Source organism: Wasmannia auropunctata, unplaced genomic scaffold, assembly GCF_000956235.1.
Source record: "Wasmannia auropunctata unplaced genomic scaffold, wasmannia.A_1.0 LD336026.1, whole genome shotgun sequence".
Taxonomy (NCBI): domain Eukaryota; kingdom Metazoa; phylum Arthropoda; class Insecta; order Hymenoptera; family Formicidae; genus Wasmannia; species Wasmannia auropunctata.
The window spans coordinates 3,189,579-3,211,706 of record NW_012026864.1 but is presented as its reverse complement, the minus strand read 5'-3'; the positions used below and the strand labels follow the sequence as shown (position 1 = coordinate 3,211,706).

Here is a 22,128-nt window from a genome sequence, read left to right as displayed (position 1 = left end):
CAACGAATCGCGAGGATCAACACAACGTCTACGTTCGTTCTCGCACGAGTGTCTCCTCGTTGGAACGTTCCGAAGAGACAGAAGAGAGGGGAGGTACCAGCAGAAGGAGCTGAGGAGTCCTCGTGGCAGTGTCCCTCAGGTGCCATAGTAGATGTTGAGCGCGTAGAGAAACTTACCTATGTCGCCGCTGCTGGAGCTCTCGGTGAAGGACGGCGTGCCCTCGGTCCACGTGGGCGTCGAGCCCTCGGCACTTCCGGCCGGCGGGGTCCACGTGAGACAGCCGCCACCTCGGCTGCTGCTGCCGCCGCTCTCGACGCTCAGCGACGACTTGGTTTCCCTGCCGCCGCTGCCGCTGCCGCTACCGCTGCTCTCCAAATGCACGTCCGATATGCTGAGGATAAATTCATTCGTCACGTTTTAACGCCGACAGACCGTGAGGGAGTCGAGTAATCATGTGTGATTAAATTAAAATCAAATACTAACATTCTCCTTTTCCTGAGGTTGCCGGTGATAAAGCAAAGAAAAAAATGTTTTTGTTTAGATGCGTGCGAAGTGCGAAGACAAGCATATAAAATATATCTCAGGCTAAATATAGATAATATTGAAAAAAAAAGTTCAAGCAGTGTAAAGACGTATCTGTGTACGTGTCTTATCACACAATTGCATGTCTAATTGTAAATCTGAATCAGTGGATATAGTCACTGATTATCAACAGTTATTCATTGAATGCATCAATCCCAAGTATGTCCTGGTAATCAGTGCAATTCAACTTTATTGTCTCTCAGAAATCGCTAATAAATAAGTGAATAATCGCTATAATCTCTGACAAATCAGTGGATTTCTCGCTGTTTTCGTTAATTCCACAGCAGCTTCGGCTGTGTTTAGTTTATTCATTAGCGATGCAAGGTGTTACTTATGTAATCAGTGACTTTTTCATCAGTGAATAATTCGGATTTAGAGAGGATCAATCAGTAACATCTATTCTTAGTTGGATGCCTTCATTAAAAATTTCGCAATTATTCTACATTAAATTTGTTGGCTAATTTTAGTGTATTCGTGTGAACATACAAAATGACGAATAATAATTCTTCTTTTGATTTCGTTACTGGTTGAGAATTGAGGTACTTTAAAATTGTCAATGATTAGTGATTCAAAGGGCAAAAGAGCGAGGTACTCACCTTACAGTGTCGTGATACGTCTTGGTGAGGGTAACGTGATGAACAACCTTATTCTGTTTGGAATGAGCAGAGGACAGGCTGCTCGTGAGAATGGGGGTCGCGCTGCCTTGCTGAGGATGACCACCGGAAGCCAGGGTTTGGTCGTTCGAGCGGACTGCATCGTCAAAGGGCGGGGGCGGGGTGGAGCAGGTGGAAGGAAGGGTGCCACCTACAAAAAGCGCACTACAATTAGCCCTAATTAATACAACGCGCATATCGAATAATCGCTGAAATAATAGGCAGGGGTGAAATGGCGGCAGAGGATGGATGAGACAAAAGTTTTGTTTACTAATAATTACACATATATGCTATTACGAAGACGACACATGTTCGGCAGAAAATTTACTATCCTCAAATCGCGACACTATAGTATTTTAAGATAAATATATTTCTTGAGAGATACTGATATATCTTTTCGTATTTGCGAAAGATATTTGAAAAATTTAGGAACTTTTCTTTTTCTTTCGCAATATTTATTATTACATCAAGTTGCAATTTTAATTTGTTGACAACTTGAAAAGCATTATAAGAAAAATTTGCGACATTCTCAACATACAAGATGGTTTAAACTTAATATCTATCATTTGTTAATTTTATACATTTATGCAGATTAAATCGACAAATGCTCCAAACCATCCTATATGCGAATTCAATTGTAGTGCTTAAATTAAAATCAATTTAATCGTTCGGAATTTTTGACACGTGCATTTAAAGTAGTAATGACTTCTCCTTTAATTCCGCAATGAATCAATTTCTTCTGCCTGTTGGTATATATGACTGGGGAAGCTTAGGACAAATAACTTTTGGATAAATAATTTAGGATGAATAACTTTCGCAAATATTTACAAGGAGAACGATAATTATGTAAAATTTCCAAGCGCGATGGTGTAGCGAAAACTATGCAGAGTAAAATTATACATATTTCCAACATTTTTAAAGAGGCAGTCAGTGACAACTTGCCGTATCAAATTTTTTTTTACGTCATGATATAATAATTATTTACCTAAGAATATTGCATTTTTAAAAATGCTGGAAATATCAATACAAAGCATCTGTATTCAAAATTGATAGAAGCAAATTCGATTTAAGTGAAAGGAGATTATAAGTTTTTTAGTTATAAGTTAGATTAAGTTATAAGTACTATTCACTTATATGTATCTACAAAAAAGTGCAACATAAATTATTTAATTAGAGAATGTAGAATAGATTTAATTTTATGTATGATGCGATTGTAACGCCATTAATATACTCGTACAAACATCCTCTACTACTAGACAATTTATTAAGCTTCAAAACGGCTCGATATATACGATTAAATAGCACAGTACGACTAGAAGGTAAATAAACGCAATTAATTAAATGAACGGATATCGGATTACGCGAAGTAAATTAGCAACAAAAGCAGAGTGAGAGAGAAAAAGAGAGAGAAATATTCTTCCGCGAATAATAACGCGATATAAGCGAAATTTCATTTCCTGTAAAACACGTTGCGTTTATTCACTCGTTGGTGGCAATGAAATTCTGCATGCAGTTTCTAATAAAACTCGAACGGTACTTAAGCGCTAAATAGGAACGTCAATCACACAACGTAACGATAATTTTACACAATAAAGCGGGGAGAACTCAAGAACGATTTTTGCTGTACGAACGATACCTCATCGACGTCTTAAATCGACTTGACACGTCGCAGACGTGGAAAAGAGACATCAGAAAGACATTATTATTAGATCAACACAGAATTGCTCTCTTCGGTGTCTATTAATAAAGGTGGTCGGAACATTTAACAGTTAACGTAGCCCATCATTTCCGATAATTCTTGCGATTACCGAAAATACCGTTTATCACAGTTTATCCGAGATATGAGATCGGATGATGATATGCGGGAAACAAATAATTGCAACGTGCTCGTGTTGTGTCATGCAGCAATGATGGAAGAGGGGTCAAAAAAACATTTTACGTAACAAGCGTCCAGTGAAGAAAGATGAAAGCTGTAGTTCTTCCTTATAAGGCTGGAAGCTGCGGCTCTCCTTCATAAGATTACAAGTTCGGAAAAAAATTTAATATATTATCGTTTACGCAAAATCGTTATCAGATCCGATGACATCAAGACTCTCGATTGTTATTAATGTCCTTTTAAGTCGCTTTCTCTTTCTTGTTTGTATATACCAATGTACTATGTTTCACGATCTAAAATTAGTAACTCAAGTCTTCTTTATCTTTATGTGAACGATCGTGTCTTTCGATAAGTATGTAAGAAGGAAACATTCGGCTTTAGCATTCCAAACTCCGGATTAAACGACAAATCGTGGCCGCTCGAAAGTGACTTAAACGTTCGTGTCTTATGTTCGGCATCGATATTTAGTCTTCTTTTCAACACGATCCTTTCTTCCTCCCGATTCAATCGAATTTCATTGGCAGGCAGGACAAGTTTTCGTTTAATTTTATTTCCGTAATCCAAAGTATCCAAATGTATGTCTTTCTGAGATGCGTTCTTTGTTTCGTCTCTCACGTCCATCTTAATCTTCTCGAAGGTTCTCACTCTTTCGGAAGATTTTACAACATTCCTATTTCGAATATCGTCGAGGCTGGAAGATATAAATTCTTCTCTCTTGATTGTATTCGGCAACTTATCTCGATTCACATCTCTCGGATTACTCATCTCAATCTTATCAAATGAAAATTCTTCTTCTACAGGACTACAGTCGAATTCCGAAGGCTCGTTTTTATATCGTTTTAATCCATCATTAGTCGGTCGACCAAATTTACAAATCCTTTCACAAACTATCTTATCTTCCGTGTTTTTTTCAGTTTCAACACGATAGCTATTTGCAAAAATTCCTTTGAATTCACCTCTGTTATATTCTTGCTCATCATTTATATTTTTAGAGATGTCCCTTTTTTTATCAAGATAGTTATTATCTCTGGAAGAACAACTCTGTTTCGTTTCATCACATCTGATTGCTGATCGCTTCTTTTCGCTCGTAAAATCTGTGTCACTTTTATTACTTTTCTTTTGAAATCGATAACCACTCTTATTTTCTGAAGAACTCACTCTCAAAGACAATTTCTCACCCTCTCTCTTTATATTTGTTCTCTCATTTTCAGCTAAATTTCCATTAAAAGTTTCCCTTTCGGATGTTCGTTTCTTCGTCGACGGTTTCGGCGCAATTCGTTTCTTCCTTCTAGATTTCTCTCGAATTTTTTGCAACAAAATGCTGTCTTTTTTAATTGACACAAATTTTATGATCTTTTGCTTATTGTTAGCCCATTCTTCAGCAGGCTTATCCTCCGCATGAGACGTGTCTGTATGATGCGTTCTCGCACCTTCCACTGACTTGTGACGACGCGACATCGTCGTGATCGTTGTGATAGACGCTTCAAGGTTCTTCTGCTTTCTCTTTACTCTCTCGTAATATGTCTCAGAATGTTTCTTGTCCTTCCGCGACATCTTGTAGTTCATCAGATCGGCTCGAGAGCTTGGATTTAAGAAGTACGTGAACTTCGCTAGATGATCCGTTGTCTTGGTGTCGCCTCTTATCTCTCTATCTTTCTTCGGGACTTTACGATTGTCAGTTTGGGAATCCTTCGAATGATCGAATCGGCGAATTCCTCTGTCCGGTCTGAGGGGGTGCAGGCTGGTCTTGATGATATAAGCATCCTCGACCTTCTCCACGCTGACAAATTCTTCCTCGTCCTCGTCGAGTTCTTGGATATGCCAACGCTGAATCGAGTCCATCGGCCAGGCTTCCCGATGTCGCGTGTCGCGACAAGTATTATTGGATGCTGATGTACGGGCATGCAACGCATTCGAGGTCGCGGAAGTAGCTTTAGTAGAAGTAGTAGCAGCAGCAGTGATAGTAGAGGCCGCGGTTTTAGCGGTGGTGATAGAGGTGGAGGGATGGTCGGGTAGGAGCGGATGGTGCAGGTCGCACGAACTGTCATGCAAGCGGTATCTCGTGATTATGGCTGCTTCATCACCTCGGCTGGAAGTCATCGACGACGTCGTCGAGGCGGCGGTGCCGGCCGCCCGGTGATCCTCGGAGGACCTGCCGGTCCTCGAGGCGCCCGTGCCCCGCGGCGGCACCGGCGGCGGGACCTTGCCGGACGGCACCAGGTTCGGGTTCGGCGGACTGGCCGCGCTTCTACCCTTCAGCACGGCCGGATAACTCGTGACCTTGACCGTGGGGGCGGCTGCCCCGGGCGGATGCTCGTGATGCGGAACTTGACCGGCGGCCAAGGTCAACGGGGGCGGGCACAGCGGACCGGCGGCAAGGTTAACCGGGGTGGAGGTGGCGATCGGCACCGAGGCCGCCGCGTTCGCCGCGCTGATCGCAGGATCGGGTGAGCTAACTGCTGCGTGGTCGTATACGAGGTCATCCAAGGGTCATTCAACGGGGGAGGTCGCGTGCGTGTCGCGTCGCGATGGCGCGGGATGGGAAGACAGAGAGAGAGAAAGAGAGAGAGACAGGCGAAAAGAGAGAAACAGAGAAGCCGGATGAGAGAAGTCGAATGATCGGAGAACCGTGCAACGTTGATTCTTCTCTGGTTGGTTCACTTTAGAGTGATCCGCGAGTGCAATATTTTGTAAATATCGCAATTTATCGTAATATACAACGTGTATTCGTAATCAAAAATAGGTTCGTGACCAGTGCATTATGTAAAGTTCACTTTTTGCTACGATTGTTACATAATGATGTAATAACACGAAATCCCTTGGTAACATTCTCGAATTTACGTTGCACAGCCCATTTAAAAAATCACTTACAATTCTAATCAAAGCGGTAAATGATACATGATTTACAACAAATATCAATTAAATTATTTTCAATTTATTAATTTTCATCTTTAATTTTAAAGAGATTAAATTTTAAATAGACTCAATATGTTACAGAGACCAATTTATGCACGGCTTCTTAAAATTTTTCTCAGTCGTTACTTTTACTTCATTGAATAAAGAAAGTACATCGCGTTTTCTGAACGGTAACATCGTTCCGAAAGATAATGACACATTTTTCGCGATATCGCGACGCAATTTTCAGTACAATTCCACATGGTAATGAACAACTGTACATTACGAGAGTAAGTGATCGTATGAGACTCACCGGCCTTCGTAGGTGATGTAGCATGCATTGTCGAACCTCCAGTTGCCGCCACCGCTAAACCACCATACAACACCATGTACCATTACCGTACTGCGGTATACGTGTCCAGCGCTTAATCGGACAGAGAAACTCACCGCGGATTTCGCGAGGCGTGCCCCGAAAACGCGGAAGCCATTCAAGTGCCGAAAGCGCGTTTACAAGCACAAGACGATCTCGTATTTCGGCGTCACGAAATCTCTTTGTAGGGTTTGAAACCGGTGTGACGGCAACGACAGAGAACATTGTCGATGCCGCACGAGGATATGCGCTTCGTGTTTTTTCCGCGATTCCCAATAAAATTGTGGGAGTCATTCTCGTGTGTGTCTATATAGCTTCGAAATCAAGCGACCCGTTCGCGATTATCATTCAAACCCTGCTTCATCGTTCAGGTAACGCAACGTTCCTTCAAGCGTCTCATTCGCAGCGAAGCACGATGAAAGCGAAAACCTCCGCCGAAATCGCGCGGTCCCAGCTTCTCTGTCCCAGTGTCTCGTCGGCCGATAACAGAGTCCCGAGGCGGAACCCGAGGATTCGAGCGAGGGACGTTCGCGTGACAGGGGAAACAGAACGATTGACGGACATTCACGATGTGAAGCTGTACACATAGGACGGTGAACGGATTGATTACGGGAAATACAATAAGGAGAGATAAAGGACTCGGAGTGCAGAAGTGTGTGTCAGTGGACGTCACTTTTTGCCAGGGTGAAATATAAATTTAAGACAACAAATCATAGTATCGCAATAGTATACCGCAGCGATTCTCTGTTTTTTTCTCTTCGTTATGTACAGTATGCATTTAATATTTACACCGATTTTACCATTTTCGTCCGTCGCTGCGACGGTGACTCGAGCGTCCGTGCGAGATATATGTACAGACTTACGTTTTTTTTTTCTGACGGCAAAATTCTCTAAACGTTTTGTAATTACCAGTACAAAAAAAAAACGTGAGAATTGAATAAATATTATTTTCTTTACAACGTGCGCTTTTGTGGTGCGATCTACTAAACAATTAGATTATAATAGATCATAATAGATTATAATAGATGCGTGTGTACATACGCTTTTCATATGTATGTAATGAAGTATCCACAGGGAGCCGACGCGGAGCAGGGACAGGGGGGGAGGTTCGGATAGGATCGGACGGGACTTCACCTAGAACTCTCGACGTCTTCGCATATCGGTATTGTCGTGAATGCTTTAGAAGCGGGTAACGTGGGAATGCCGCAGCTAAGTTTATTGCACTGATCGCTGTGCCTGGCTACATGTGAAATCCAGCGCAAAAGCCAATGATAGAACCGTGATACAGGAACGTAACTGTCGAAGTCATCGGCAACGATTTTCGGAATTCACGTTTCCAACGTCCGCAAGCCTTTATATTTATTTAATCGCGACGCCGATATATCTCACGTGCTTGAAATCGGACATTACTTTAATCAGTTCTTTCATCACGATTTATTATCTTAGACGCGCTAAAGGTAAACATTAAAAGAAAAATACCCACTTGAATAACGCGAAAATAATCATTTACGGTCCGTTACTGATGACGTTCCGAAAACCGATCAATTTCTCGCGTGATATCATGATAACAAGCGTAAAGAACTTTTGAATGATAGAAAAATTGGAGAAAGATCGTTTTTGGTGTTCGAAAGAAACGCATTTGACTCACCGGTTGAATCGAAGTCACCCTCCAACGGCCTAAGCGGTCTGCTTATACTTTTCCTCTTCGACGGGGAATGTTTCAAGGCTGCAACATAAAACATGCGATGCCATAATTCCTTGCGCGAGCTGTGTGCAAACTGAACATCGAGTTTATTTAAAAGAAAAACTGGTGTGAAAATTATGTGGTGTTAAGTTACGCTTATCAAAAGGGCTCAAGATGCTACAAAAGCCGACATCAGCACCGTAGCAAGGGCGTTCTATTAGTTTCGTTTCGTTAATACTGTTTTAGTTTACGGAAATTATCATGGATTGCAATTATCACTTAACTGTTAGTAAAATATCGCAAATCGGGTTGTTTAACTTTTGCAGTAATTATGTATGTAAAATACTTTCCTTCGCTGCGTCGCGATATAATTACGATAAGTTCTGAAGAAAAGATATAAAACAATTTTCTTAGCTCTTATAGAGATAAAATCATAATTTATCTTAATTATCTTAAATAAATGCGTTTACGTTACATAGCCAATCAAGTTATCTGTTCGTTAATTATAATTAAAAAAATAGATAAATATATATGTCGTGAGTTTTTTTAATCGCGGTATTTTAATTTTAGATATTTAACTTTTCTGCTTAACAAAAATCTCACTACTGCATTTGTCATGCCTGTGTATATAGTTTTTTTTTCTCAATCTATATGTCTTCTATTCTATATTATCTGTTAACGAATTCTAAGCTATTGGTATATGTACTTATCGTAAGATACTTATGTTTTAATTATACTAATCGCAGGCATAGAATATCTAACATATATATATTGTGAAATATAGTCAAGCGGACAACATCTATTAGCCCCGCTTGCTTTGAAGCGAGAGCTTTCTTTACGATTAGCAATTGTCACCTGTATATGCGTACTACGTCTTAATCCATGCCTACGTATAATTAATCACACAGAAAAAATATGTACGTACATGAGAGACTTGTGCTGGAATTTAAAAGAATATTTTATGCATACGTAAACAACTAGATCTCATTGTAAATTGCGCAGACGTTTATCCATTAATCCATATCGGTCCGTGCTGTGATTATAGGGTATGTCTAGGCTAAACTAATTGCTGCACGATACCGAATGTGACAAGGGGAAAAAAAGTTCAGGTTTGTAAAGTTTATAGATAGAGAAATTAAGCGGAGACACGTTGTCGTGAGTAAAACGCAATTGCTGAAATCTTTTCGGTCGATTTCCTTGCGGAATGCTGTGGAAAAAGTATAGTGTAGGGAAAGGGTGAAGAGTTCATCGTCTATAACTAGTATCGCGGTTGTTATTCTTGGATATATTGAGAGAAGAATGACCTAGATTTATAAAAAAAGATTCTTATGCTGTTGCAAAATGTATGTCAGGAAAACAGGGAATGGAAATGTGCGAAGAGTGATAACAAAAAAAAAATACATGTATCGGGCGTATACAATTCTCATAGGCAATGGTTGCAGAAGCGATATAGAAACAAGAAGCACACTCACAAAGATGTTTGAAAAAATTCATTCGCATAATTCTGCTGCGTAAATTCACTTAAAAAAATCTTTTCAGTAAAAACATTCAGTTTCAGAAAATTATATGTTAGTGAACAAACGTAAAGAATTGTGTTTAATATTTTATTGTGTAAAAAATATATTAATATTGTAAAATATAAAACAAGCCTTAGATAAGTGCGTGTAATTAATTTTTCTAAATAGAGATTAATCTATTCTATTTCTTTTAATTTTAATTTGACAAATGAAAAAAGATATAAAAATAAATAGTGACATTCTAGTACATAAAATACCATCTTATCTTCGAGTATCATGCAAAGAAATCTAACATTAATTTCGTTAAATTATTTTTGCAACAATTATTTTTGAGACAATCATTCAAATTCTTCGAAAGTATCGTGATAGACAAAAATCGTGAAAAAATTTATCTGTTCAATTATGTGCAAAATTGCTCTTATACATAAGAGATGAGATAAATCCACTGTAAAATTAAGGAACATGAAAAAAAATCGTTCGTAAGAAAAAATACATATACAGGCAGAGGAGATTATGTGAAAACAAATGTACATACATTCGTACAAAAATGGACAGATGGACGCACACATAGACAGAGTTACCTATATAGCTGGTGACGAGGTTACGGAATTTGCGGTGATTCCCCTTAATCTCAGGCAGGTCCACTTTTGGTGGTTTCAATTTTCGAGTTTCGATCGGTAGCAGGTCAGATGAGGTCATTGGGGGTCGACACGAAAAGAAGTGCACGGGACACAGAAACATCAATATTTAGCTAATTCCGCTTACAATATGATTATGTATACCGGATTTATCGAACATACGACAAAATCATAAGGACTGCCGAGAATAGATAGAGACATTAAAGAAAAGCCAGGGTATACACCTAATTTTTCAAACATGTCGAAAGAGTTGAAATACAAAACGAAATTAAAGCTTGTATTTCCTATCTCTGTACTCTCGGATAGGAAAAATTGATATCGTATTACGTCGCGCAAATCATAATCCGAGCAGATCAATCGAACCTTTGTTGCATTCGAAGATTTATGCGACTCAAGTTACTGTTCGTTTCAACGACGCTTTAATGCATGACAATTTAAAAACAAAAAAAAAGATTACATTAATTACATGACTTTTCCTAGGGTGTTTGGGCTGTCAATTGTTATCTGTTTCTTTCATATGATAAAGTATAAGTGATGGGTGATCAACAAAACGCAAATGTACGTAACACAACAAACACATTGCACGATACAATATTAAGACGATACACAAAGTGTAACGCGCTGATGGTGCAAGAAACTTAATATGAATAACGACTACGAGGGGATGTAAGTCATAAGTAGGACAATGTCAATAATGATGGTAGTATACATGACGGTAGTAACAGTAGTGGTAACACTAGTATAACAAAAGTAATGGTAGTACCAGTAATAGCATTAGTAGTAGTAATAGTAACAGTAGTAATAACAGTAGTAGTAATAGTAGTAAAAGTAGTAGTAGTGGTAGTAGTAGTAGTAGTAGTAGTAGTAGTAGAATGGTAGTAGGTAAATAGTACAGTAAGTATAACGGTAAGTTATAAGTGTACGGGTGGGCTCATAAATGAAATGAAGTTGTAAACAGCGAAAATGTTTATTGTAAAATATATAAATATGTACAGTGGTGCCCACGTTCAGTCGATAGCTGAATATTTTTACAATAAAAAAAATTCTACTTCTACCGATTATTCTCGCTCTCACACTCTCGCACTCTTTCCTCGAGTTAATCTCGTACACCCACGCGGTCCTACGTTTGCTACTACTGTCAAAAATATATTACGTTCAACATTATTTGTATATCGCAGAGACTTTTCTACAGATACATAGATCGCACAAAATTAAGTGGCATCTAGCATAAAGAGCCTTTATCGAGGGAATTATGGCATGCATTCCTTTCCTTTTTGAAGAAGTCATGTTAAACAAGCTACTTGAATGCTCGGTATGTATTTCGTGCGTTCTACTATATCTTTGTTTTTTTTTTGCTAATGCTAATGCTTTTTTGCTTGAATGGCTCTGGTGGACGAAAATATTAATGATTGCTTTGGCGCATCGATAAAATAGAAACTTTTTGTCATCAAGCTTTACTTATCCTTGACATGAACGGAACTTTCATAGAACTTTGGCAACACATGACATTATTGAAAAATCAAAAATCTAAATGATGGAAATCGTTGTGCTTGTGATAATCTGTATACTAACAAATGCACACATATTCTCAGCTACAGACTAGATCAAGAAAAACAAGCAAAAAAAAATATTTGATTCTAGCTTCTATTTAGGTAATATTTTATAAAAATCTTGCTGTCAGGACGATTGTTTTTTTATGGCTCTAAATAAAGTCTAATATATAAGGGAAAATGCTAATAAAAGTCAAGATTAATAATGTCGATATATAAAAAATACTCAGCTATACCTGTGGACACCAGTCATTGGCAATTCACTATTTCTTTCTTTAATAAATATATCGAAAAAAATTGTGTGTCGGAAGAAAATATACGAAATGCACAATGAGGTTGAACTCGCAAAATAAAGTTATTAAAAAAAAAAAATGGAAAAATTATATATAATAAAATATACATACGTGTATTGTGTTAGCAATTAGTTACACCAAAACAAAAACCCAAAAATGATCAATTGACACTCATAAACCCAAAATATATCTTATTCACAGCATTGATTCGAAACGAATGCAGGTATCCGAAAAGTTTTGTTTTGGATCGGATTGAATATTCTACTAATAAATATCGTAATCGTTGAGATGAAAAAGCGCATTATTCTTACTTTACAACAAACAATTTTGATTTATGCATGATATTTCGTTAACTTACGCAAGGCACTGATAGATCAATAAAAATTCGAATATAATCATGATATTGATGCAAGCATCGTGTCTGGATAAATTTCGGATATCCGCACAGTATTTGTCGCATTCTCTGCAGTCACTCAAATGGTCTTATAACGCTATTATAATCGTTAGAACATTTCTCTGGACGGCTAAATCTGTGATAAAATCTGTTAGGACAAAATTGAGTCGCTGACCTGCGCCTTCAACATTCTTAAAGTACAAATAACCAGATAAAGAGGTCGTTCAAACTGGCATCGCTTGTGTCAATCCTGATAATAATTACGAGTAAGATACTTGTGGAAGCTAATATTTTGTTGAATCTCCTAAATAAATAAATCTCCATAAATCTCCTTTTCCGACTCGTTATTTCCTTTTTCGACTACTAACGAGTCTCGTTACACGCCAAAAGAACACGTCTATACGTGTATACAAAAGTAAATTAAGTAAACAAGTTTTATAGCAAATTGTAACAAGAAGAAAAATATATGTTTCTAGCTTACGGCTTACTGCTGTCTATAAGGATTGGTATATGCTTTTTAAGTAACAATATAGGTACCTCTTACTAATTATATCATCGTAACACTATATATTGTATCAGTTTTGAGCTTCATTTATAATAAACCTTTGTTCTACTTTTCTTTTTCGTCTCGCGGTTTAAAATATATCTCGAAAGCGTCAATAAAAGGTACAGTTCGATAGCATTGTATATGGTTGAATCACAACATTGATATCGTTATCATAATCGAAGGTTTTGATTTTCGCAATTTAAATATTAACTAGGTCCCCTAATTAAAGCTAATAGTTATCTTTTGCCTTCGTAGGAAGTTAAATCTCTTGTAAAATGCATTGGATTTAACGTGATCAACCAGGATATACAATCGGCTACCGGTAGGTAAGTAAGCGTGAAATTACTCATAAATTTGCGAGTTTTGCTGAGTGTAATCTTGTAGTCAAACTTGTTAGGACAGGCTGATTCGGATAGTACTTACGTGATGGTATTTTCTTAAATACTGTCTTGGCCATGAAATCCTGAAAGCGTTGCGCATAAAATCCTGGCCGGTGCACCGATACAGTGTCCTTAAGAAAGTAAGAAAGGTTTCTTCTATATTAACAATAGAAGACGAGGCCAATGAAAGGCAATTAAAGATCGCATCGGAATTAAATTATAAAAGGAAAATCTATAAATTCGCGCGCGCGCGCAGGTGCGTTATGTACATATCACTTACCCCATCATGTATCATCGATTTCCACGTATGTTCCAGTTTCTTTTTTAACCTGTAGCTTTGCAAAATGTCGATAACACCAAGGAACAATAAGAGACGTTCACCACGCGCATTTCTGGCGGGAATGCCACCCGAACTGTTGGAAACATATAAAAATGGAATTTATTATTATATACAATTATTATAAATGACGTATTATAATACGTCCGTGAAAGAGTTACAGGTATATATCGTGCTTACGGTACATCATCCTCTTCGTCTATTGGCTCGCTCTCAGCCTGTATACTCTCCATCGCCGTACTGTGAGCGACCAACCTCTGACGATTTATACTGCGCGATCGATTTAAAGCGGCGGCGCCTATTCTATCCTCTCTCTGTTTTTCCCTTTCAGACTGAATGAACCCGTCACTTTCGCCACCCATGTCATCAACTTCTTCGTCGGCGCTTGCTGATAATCTTTGTTCTTGCTGTAATGTATTAACGTATATATGTATAGTATGCATGTAAATATATATTGACATTTACGCGATATGAAAAATGTCACATGATATTTACAGCTTTTTCTTTCGCGGCCTGGTCAAGATTATGGATTCCAACAAGTAAAGAATAATCCATAATTTTGAAACTTTCTAAAACACGACAATCCCGTTGAATAGTTTTCACTAGTGCACCATACGTGTCCGCTTCTAGAAAGATACCCTCTGGATGATGCTCTATGAAATCTAGGTCTTTATACGTTGGCGAAGACTTCGAACGTTCTGTTTTCGACGCCTAGAATTTTTAACATAGAACGTAATCATAAAATTATGTGCACTAATACAATACTTGTAAAATATTCATGTAAAATATTACAAACCTTCCTTTTGTATGTAGACCCCTTTAAATCATACTTTTGATGCAATTTTACAGATGAAGGTAACAGATTATTCATAGCGATTAATCTAACATTTTTACTATTACACCGATAGCAGTACAATCCAAAAAACTTTGGCAATAACGTTCTTGGATTCTGATTTAGATTCTGTAGGAAATAACATTGTTGTTATTAGAGAAAAGTATTTTTTTGTATTAAAAATAAAATCGTATTTCAATTTAATAATTTACTTCTAGAACGTACCATGTAATATCCTGGAAGTAGAGTTTGCAAAAACTCTCCTTCTTTATGTTGCACAGTCTTTATGATAAATTCATCATCATCCGTTAGATAAAAGATACTCCCACTGGCGCCAGGATTTGATAACTCGCGCAGTGGTGCACTACACATTGACATCTAAATGTGCATATTTTATTATTAGTACACAGCTGTTCATTGTAATTTATACAGGAGAAAACTTCCGAGAGATCCGTCTTACCAAAAAATCATCCGGTTGAATGCCGAAGAGATCTCTAAAATAACGAAATGCAATGGGTGCATAGTTTTTAAATTTAAACTCCGAGAAGTGATGGGCTGGAGTGTGATTTGATCCTTCGTGGGGGAAGTTCGTTGTCTCCACCGTCATAAAGTCTTGCATTAACAAATCGCGTTCCGGTTTACTTGCAAGACCACCAACAGCATGCTGTATACCCAGTTGAATAGATCCCATAATTTGCGTGGTTTGGATCTGCATGAAATAAATAAAGTATACATTTAATTAATCATAGAGATATAATTGCGCAGGCAATCGTTAAATCTTAATACCGTAAGGTAGTTCATAATATTAATTTATTAATATTATGAACTACCTTATAATATTAATAAAGGAAGAGACGCAAGTAATGTCTCGAGCTATTAAAAGGAGAAAGTCTTAATCTCTCTCCTGCAATAAGCTCGCGCGAGGTGATTGAATCAGTAAATACATGCGCTGATTATCACTCTCATTGATAGCTTGAATAAGAGAAGTAGCTTATCGCTTCTATTAACATCTCAAAAGACCTTACCACTCATACTGCTCGACATAATATAGTATAAGCTTATCAAGTCTTTCTCTTTCACTTATAATAACACCCTTTTAACTCTGATTACAAAGCGCAAGATCGGAAGAAATCTATCTATTAGAAGTGCCACACACACACTGGCAATTCTTCCCGTATACGTACCTTCTTATATGTGATTTCACCTCCCACTCCGACTCTTCGATGCCCAATCTTCCTCTCTCGCTCCGATTTGTTTCTCGATACCCCCGCGGGGATCTTGCCACCTGTCGTACCATGTTGCACTACTGAGCTCTGCGAAGATAATTGACAGTACATAACACATTCCTGTTAACACTTGTTTCACACTTACAATAATTATTTAATGCAATCTAAAACGCGCGCGCGCGCAGAGAGAGAGGACTTAACTGGTTATATTGTTCTGGCTGGTCGCATTACGCAAGGTCTCATAGTACATATAACAAAATATCGTCTGTGGTTTATTTAGCGCTGTATATTGCATAGAGAGGAAACACCGAAGGTATCTCCGCGCTATTCGGAAGAACTAATTGTAAGAAGAAAATGGGATTCTCCACAGACGTTGCTTCGCCGTGATAGATATCGCTGCGCTCGGTTATATATACATTTTGCAAAAATATGCGATTATCGAAGCATGATATCCGCGATAATCGTTCACGTGCGACGATGATTTATAATACACTTCTCTTCTCACTGCAGTGTTTTTGCGCGCGTCTCGCGAGCCGTAACAACGGGAGCAAGTCGCAGAAATTCGAGAACCCGTTTCGTGCACAATTTGACTTCCTCGCGAGCGCGCGTGCAAGAATCGATCCTGGACGCTCGAGTGTAAATTACCGATGACGGGCAGATCTGTATGTCGTGCAAAAATAGAAATGATTTCGCGAGTAAACTCGGGATATATCTGGCGCGGTTGGTCGTAAATAGAAGAAGTTAAAGAAACTTGTTGTGATCAATATTGATCTATTTTGAATTAATTGAAAAAAATATTAGGCAATTCGCTCGTTCCAGATTATTATCTGTATTCCCATTTTACGCGCTTAAACGTAAATTTTTGAATTTTACTTGGAATTAAATAACGCACGCTCGCGCATTGAATTTATCCGTAGAATAAAAATCAAATGGAAAGCATATAAGCAATCGCGATTAATAAGTGCAATGTGAATCCGCGCAAAAGTGGAGCAAACGTTAATGGAAAAGAATTAAGAGATGATGGAATGCAGCACATTACGAATCGGCACAACTTTTTCATCGATGCTTTCTTTTTAAAATTATTTGAGAAGTAAAAGCTAGGCCAGTCTATATGTGAAACGTTTATTCAAAGTTGTTTATTCAAAAACAAAAGGGAGATATGATGTCAGATTAAGAAAGACGTAATGGAACATGAAAGAAGATTCTATCCGAGACTCGAAATAAACGAACGTAGCTGTTTCATTTGAATTGTTGATAGCAACAATAAAATTGTTTATTTATCCGTTGATTTCTGACACGCGGACACGTGGGACGTCCCGAACGTATGTCTTTATAATTGCATTTCGTTGTTAATAATTATTTAAACATTAAATCATTAAAGTGTTAATGAAATGTGTTAATGTAAAATCGATTTTGTCATTTAACGGAAAATAAACACGCGCATTTTTTTCAGGAATATATTTTAAGAGTATAACATTTATTTAGTTAAAAGGAAAGATCGATACTTACGTCAAATGCTGTTATTTTCTCTCCGGTCGACTTATCTGCAAAAGAGACGAAGACATTTTAATTACGTCGCACGGTGTAATGTATGTATTTTGATAACAAACAGCGCACGAGTTAGATAACGCGGTGTAATTTCGTAAAAATAAGCAATATATAAAATTTCGTAGAACAATGTTATCAATAAAAATAATCATAAATGATTAAATTTATCATATAGTAGTTGTGTATATACGATTTTACGTTTTTGCATAAAAACGTAAAAGCCACTAATTGTCGCAATTTTACGTAAAATTAAGATTTTAATGATGACGATTTGATTATGACGGTAAAATTAAAATTTTACATTAATTTTGTCAAATAATTAAGTAAGAACTTTATTTTATAAACATCCTCTAATATAATAAAACAAGAAATCTATCTTTTTTTTTCTTAAAAAGAATTTTTCGAAAATGAACAATTTTTGTAAATGTACGTACAAACATAATACATGTAGCATATGAAACAAACTTAAGAGTCTTGATGTTAATAATTTTTAAAATATGTTTCCAGAAATAAATATTAAAAGTAGTGAGTAGCTTAATGATATTTTTCCACGATTGATTTACCGAAGCGAGATTGCTTCTTTTATATAACATAAGTGTGTGTTCAGTAACGATTAGACTTTTGGAAAATATTTACTGCTCGCCGACAGTCCATGATTCATATTTCTATTGCACATTTACTGTTAAACGCGATTTAATTAACCGTTCGAATTTACTGCTTTTCTAGATTTTCACCGAAGATCACAACATCATCTGTGAATTACGTAATTGTACAACATCTACATATGTCACATAATTTCCTATTTATAAGTAAATGTAAAAGGTAAAAATGTGCTAATGCTTTTACTATAATAAAAAGATAGGTACGTATGCCTGTGTGTGTACGTGTGTAAGAAAACACGTTAAATAATATCTCACGTACACATATCTGTTTTAAATAACTTCTAGAAATTAAAATCAAAATTAGAATCGCTTTCAGCGATTGAATAGGAGCTCTGTTACGAGCCACGTAACAGAATCAACGTGTCTCTGCTACGAAAAACAACGTGGAAGTGAACTTTCTCAAACGCGACATGCGTTAAAAAAGAGGAGCATTTTGTCAAATAACCAATGATATAAGATAGTGAAGAAGGGAAACGCGTAAATAATCAATAAGGAAGAGGTTCCTTGATTATAGGCGTCTCAGATTAAAGGTTCGTTGAGTCGTAACGGATCCAAAATTCATGAGTTCATTTAGGATGTGATATAGGCAGGATTATGAGAGTGTGATATAGATAGGTTTATCAGAGTATGATAGGTCGGTTTATTAGGATATGATAGGTAGGTTTATTAGAGTATAATCTTAAAAATTGTTTGGAACCGAAAAGAAATTATTTTAAAATAAATATTTAACGTGTTGTGTCGTTTGCATCGCGACATGTGTAAGCACATCTCTCAGAGCACGAGTCCGTGAGTCACAATAGATTCTATCGATAACAAATGGCAAACCGTTTATCGTCTCGAGCAGATCTCGGATTAACAAATTACATACTGCGCGAGCAGTATCGGGTTTGATATTGCAGAAAAAGCGGCACGTGTACGTGCGCGGGGAAAAGAGCGATTTGCGATATCGAGTAAAAAAGGCCCCCTGGGATGACAGTCTGTATGTGTGTGTAGAATAAGGGTACAACGAGTCAAGATGTCCTTACTTAGCCTTCTATTTTTAACTCTCCGCGCGTCTTCCGTTGTGAGCTCGTGACTCAAACGCGGGATGCGGTGTGGTCTTTGTTCGGTGGAAAGTCATTTTTTTTCCCCACCCGACAACGAAAACGCAAAAAAGAAAAGCGGCGCCAATGAAGGCATGCACACACACACCCGTCGCCGTCGCACCGAAAACATCGTCAATGAATCTCTCTGGAAGCTAATACGCGCGATAAGTACGCGCGTGTTTGCGCAGAGGAGGTCCACGTTGCGAGCACCGTCACGTTTCGCGCATCGTGAAGAAAAAAAAAACGTGTGAAACTATTTCCTTTCGAGGCAGAATGAATCGCGTTATGTAAACGCTCTCATCCTTGAGATAATAAAGACATTCTTCAGCGCGCGATAATGCTCTCTTGTGTTCCTTCTCTTGCCCGACGTAATCGAAAACTCGGAAAATAATGCGTTTCGATTATTACGTGTCGTATTATGCTGAAGAGTAAAAACACGAGCGAAGAAATTCTCAGGGTGAAACGCCTGCAGGGCAGAAGGCGGGAAGCAGATTAGAGTATTCACTGAATATTAATATGATATCTCACACCTTCAAACTCGTTCAAGGATAAAATGTAATGAGAGTGCAATTTCCTTCGTCTTCTGAGGATGAGGTGTGAAAAGGTAAATCAAAGTTTAACGCAATTTCCTATCGAAAATTCAGGAAATGATACGTTTGCTATTTCCTGAATTCTCTCTCATGAGCTCGAGAGAATTGTGTGACGAACAAAAGAAATCTCAGCTGAAACAGTCTATAGACGGAAGAGGAAGAGGGAATTAAAGTCTCACTCATGAATACATTTCCCTAACTTTAAGCTTTAAGAATAAAACGCAATGAGAATACAACTTTCTCCGTCTTTTAAAGATAAGAACGAGAAGCAAAAATAGTCCGAAGTTTAACAAAATTCCCCGTTTACTGACGAGTGAGGAGATTTTCTAAGCGGAAAGAGCTTTCGTTCCGATAAGAGGAAGGCTGCTATCTTTCGAAAACGAGAAACAGTTCGGGCGTGCGGTATCGCGCGCGCTTTCCAACGCGCGTTCCACTTTTCTGTGCCGCTGTTTTCCTCTGCGGCGCAGAGGGAAAAAATATCCATTCCTCGGATGGCGCGAATCCGATAACGGCGGGCGTTATCGCGATCGGCGCGACGCGGCTTCGCGGGAGACACACACGCGAATTTCCACGTGTCGTCTCGCGGCCTGCCTGGCCCGATGCAATGCCTCCATCAGCTGTCAAACGGCGGCGAGTCGTCACCTTGGAGTCGCGATGCGTCGAGCGGATCGCTCCCGATAAATCGAACCAGAAGCGAAAATTAAACAATTTGGAATTTCGCGCCTCGGAATCGGCGACGGCGAAATGAAACTCGCTAAATAAACAGCGAGTTCGGTCGACGACTCCGAAACTCCGAATATACCCCTGATTTTCTCTCTCTCTCTCTCTTTTCCCGACTCTCGCGTTAAAACACGAATGCATGTGGGAATTCTCGCGTAAAAATAACCGATAACTAGCGCGTCGTACTTTAACGAACTGAGTGAGAGAGACGAGAAGATCCCGGGCTCTTCGGGTGAAAGATTTCAACGGGACCATATTCGCGCTCGGTCGAACGCATCCAATTTTCTCGAAATCCCGATAGGGTGTAATCTCGTCGAGTGTACATATCGAGAAACAGGGAAAAACAGTCGTTTTATGTTTATTCCACGAGCCCGAGAGCTTCGCTCTGCAGTTTTCAATGTTAGATATCTCCGTAATTACGTAACGCGGTGGCCGCGCGGAAGGAAAGTGTGTCATGCGTGGAACGCGTGGTGGCTTTTAACGAGAATACAAGTCTTCGGGAGAGTATAACCGAAGACGCTATTCTAATCCGCGTCATTTACATGCGCGCGCCCTTCATCGCCGCGCGGCGACAACGCGCGTGGTTAATGTGCGTTAAAAACTATGCGGCGGATTGCGGGCAGGGACGAGTTTCCTCCGTCGAGCTTGTAGCTTGTTTTCGTGTTATCGGGTTTTTTTTTTTTAACAGATCGTACGCCAGGGACGCTCAAAATTTCCCGGAAGCCTCGAGACGAAGGCCGTTCCGTGCACTCTCTAAATTTTCTGGAGTGAATGTCACTCAAAAAGATTGAAAATGAGTGGCAGTATTTTCACTCTTTTGGAATGAGATTCACTCCAAGAGTGAAAAGTTACTCCAGAAAATTTAGAGAGTGTTACTCAACGTCACGATCGACAGCTATCAGCTGTCAAATAGAAATCGCGACGCTGAGAGCACGCAGAGACGCTTTTATTATTCGCAGTCGCACGAATATATAATCTCTACCGCGAATGTCTCGTGACTACGAAAAACGACACGGATGTCCCACGGGAGGGACATGCATCGTGACGAGACCGATCGGTTCGGAGACGGTCAAATTTATCCATGAATCGATCGCGGCCCGCACGGCAGGAAGAGGCCCGACGTCGTCGACACGCGGAGTGCATTCCAAACGAGCCTTCCTCCCCCCCGCTCCTCCCCCGCGTCTCAGACGACGATTTCTCACGTTCCGCGCTTTGTAGGTCGCGGGTGACACCCATTAGCTGTCAAACGGTCGGCTAACGCTTGAGCGGGCTTCGATCGAGCGGGACGAGCGCAAGCCTAGGGGAGCGCCGCATGCGAGGCGCAGCGAGGACGATCGCGATCGTGGACGAGTGCCCGGTGGATTCGAGCACCGGCCACGAGGATTCGCTCGCCAGAGCATCCTCGAGCGACGAACGACGCCCGCGACGCGGCGTCCGGAGTCGCGGTATAGGTTAGGGCGCACCGAGAAGAGGGTCCGGGCACGCGGAGGGGAGCGGGGGAAACGGGGAGTACAGGTGTTCACACGTTCACACTCACAGTCCTCCTCGACGGTGGATTGCTCCGGCCTGAGGTGATCCACCGCGGGCTGCACCGGCACGGGGAAGCTCGTCGTCTCGACCACCTCGATCACGTCCACATTGTCGCCCGAAGCCATTTTGCGTGCGTCGCCTCCGTCCGATCCCGCACTGACTCACGCGTAACGGCGGTGGTGGCGGCGTCGGCGGCGATGGTGGTGGCGACGGTCCCCC

At 39.4% G+C, this 22,128-nt stretch overlaps 1 protein-coding gene across 1 annotated transcript in view; it reads right to left on the bottom strand.

Annotated features, from left to right (window-relative positions):
* LOC105452879 (phosphatidylinositol 4-phosphate 5-kinase type-1 alpha-like) overlaps positions 1–22,061 on the bottom strand; it is a 30,490-nt gene extending 8,429 nt beyond the window's left edge. The window contains exons 1-14 of the mRNA XM_011694408.1: positions 21,917–22,061; positions 17,284–17,318; positions 15,733–15,861; positions 15,009–15,257; positions 14,774–14,926; positions 14,513–14,677; positions 14,212–14,427; positions 13,897–14,123; positions 13,660–13,792; positions 13,423–13,510; positions 10,159–10,221; positions 8,025–8,102; positions 1,179–1,386; positions 177–391 (exon numbers count right to left, since the gene is read on the bottom strand). Coding sequence (XP_011692710.1) covers positions 177–391; positions 1,179–1,386; positions 8,025–8,102; positions 10,159–10,221; positions 13,423–13,510; positions 13,660–13,792; positions 13,897–14,123; positions 14,212–14,427; positions 14,513–14,677; positions 14,774–14,926; positions 15,009–15,257; positions 15,733–15,861; positions 17,284–17,318; positions 21,917–22,034 — 2,077 coding nt within the window. The 5' untranslated portion in view covers positions 22,035–22,061. The remainder of the gene's footprint in view (positions 1–176; positions 392–1,178; positions 1,387–8,024; positions 8,103–10,158; positions 10,222–13,422; positions 13,511–13,659; positions 13,793–13,896; positions 14,124–14,211; positions 14,428–14,512; positions 14,678–14,773; positions 14,927–15,008; positions 15,258–15,732; positions 15,862–17,283; positions 17,319–21,916) is intronic.
* Between the last annotated feature and the right edge of the window lie 67 nt (positions 22,062–22,128).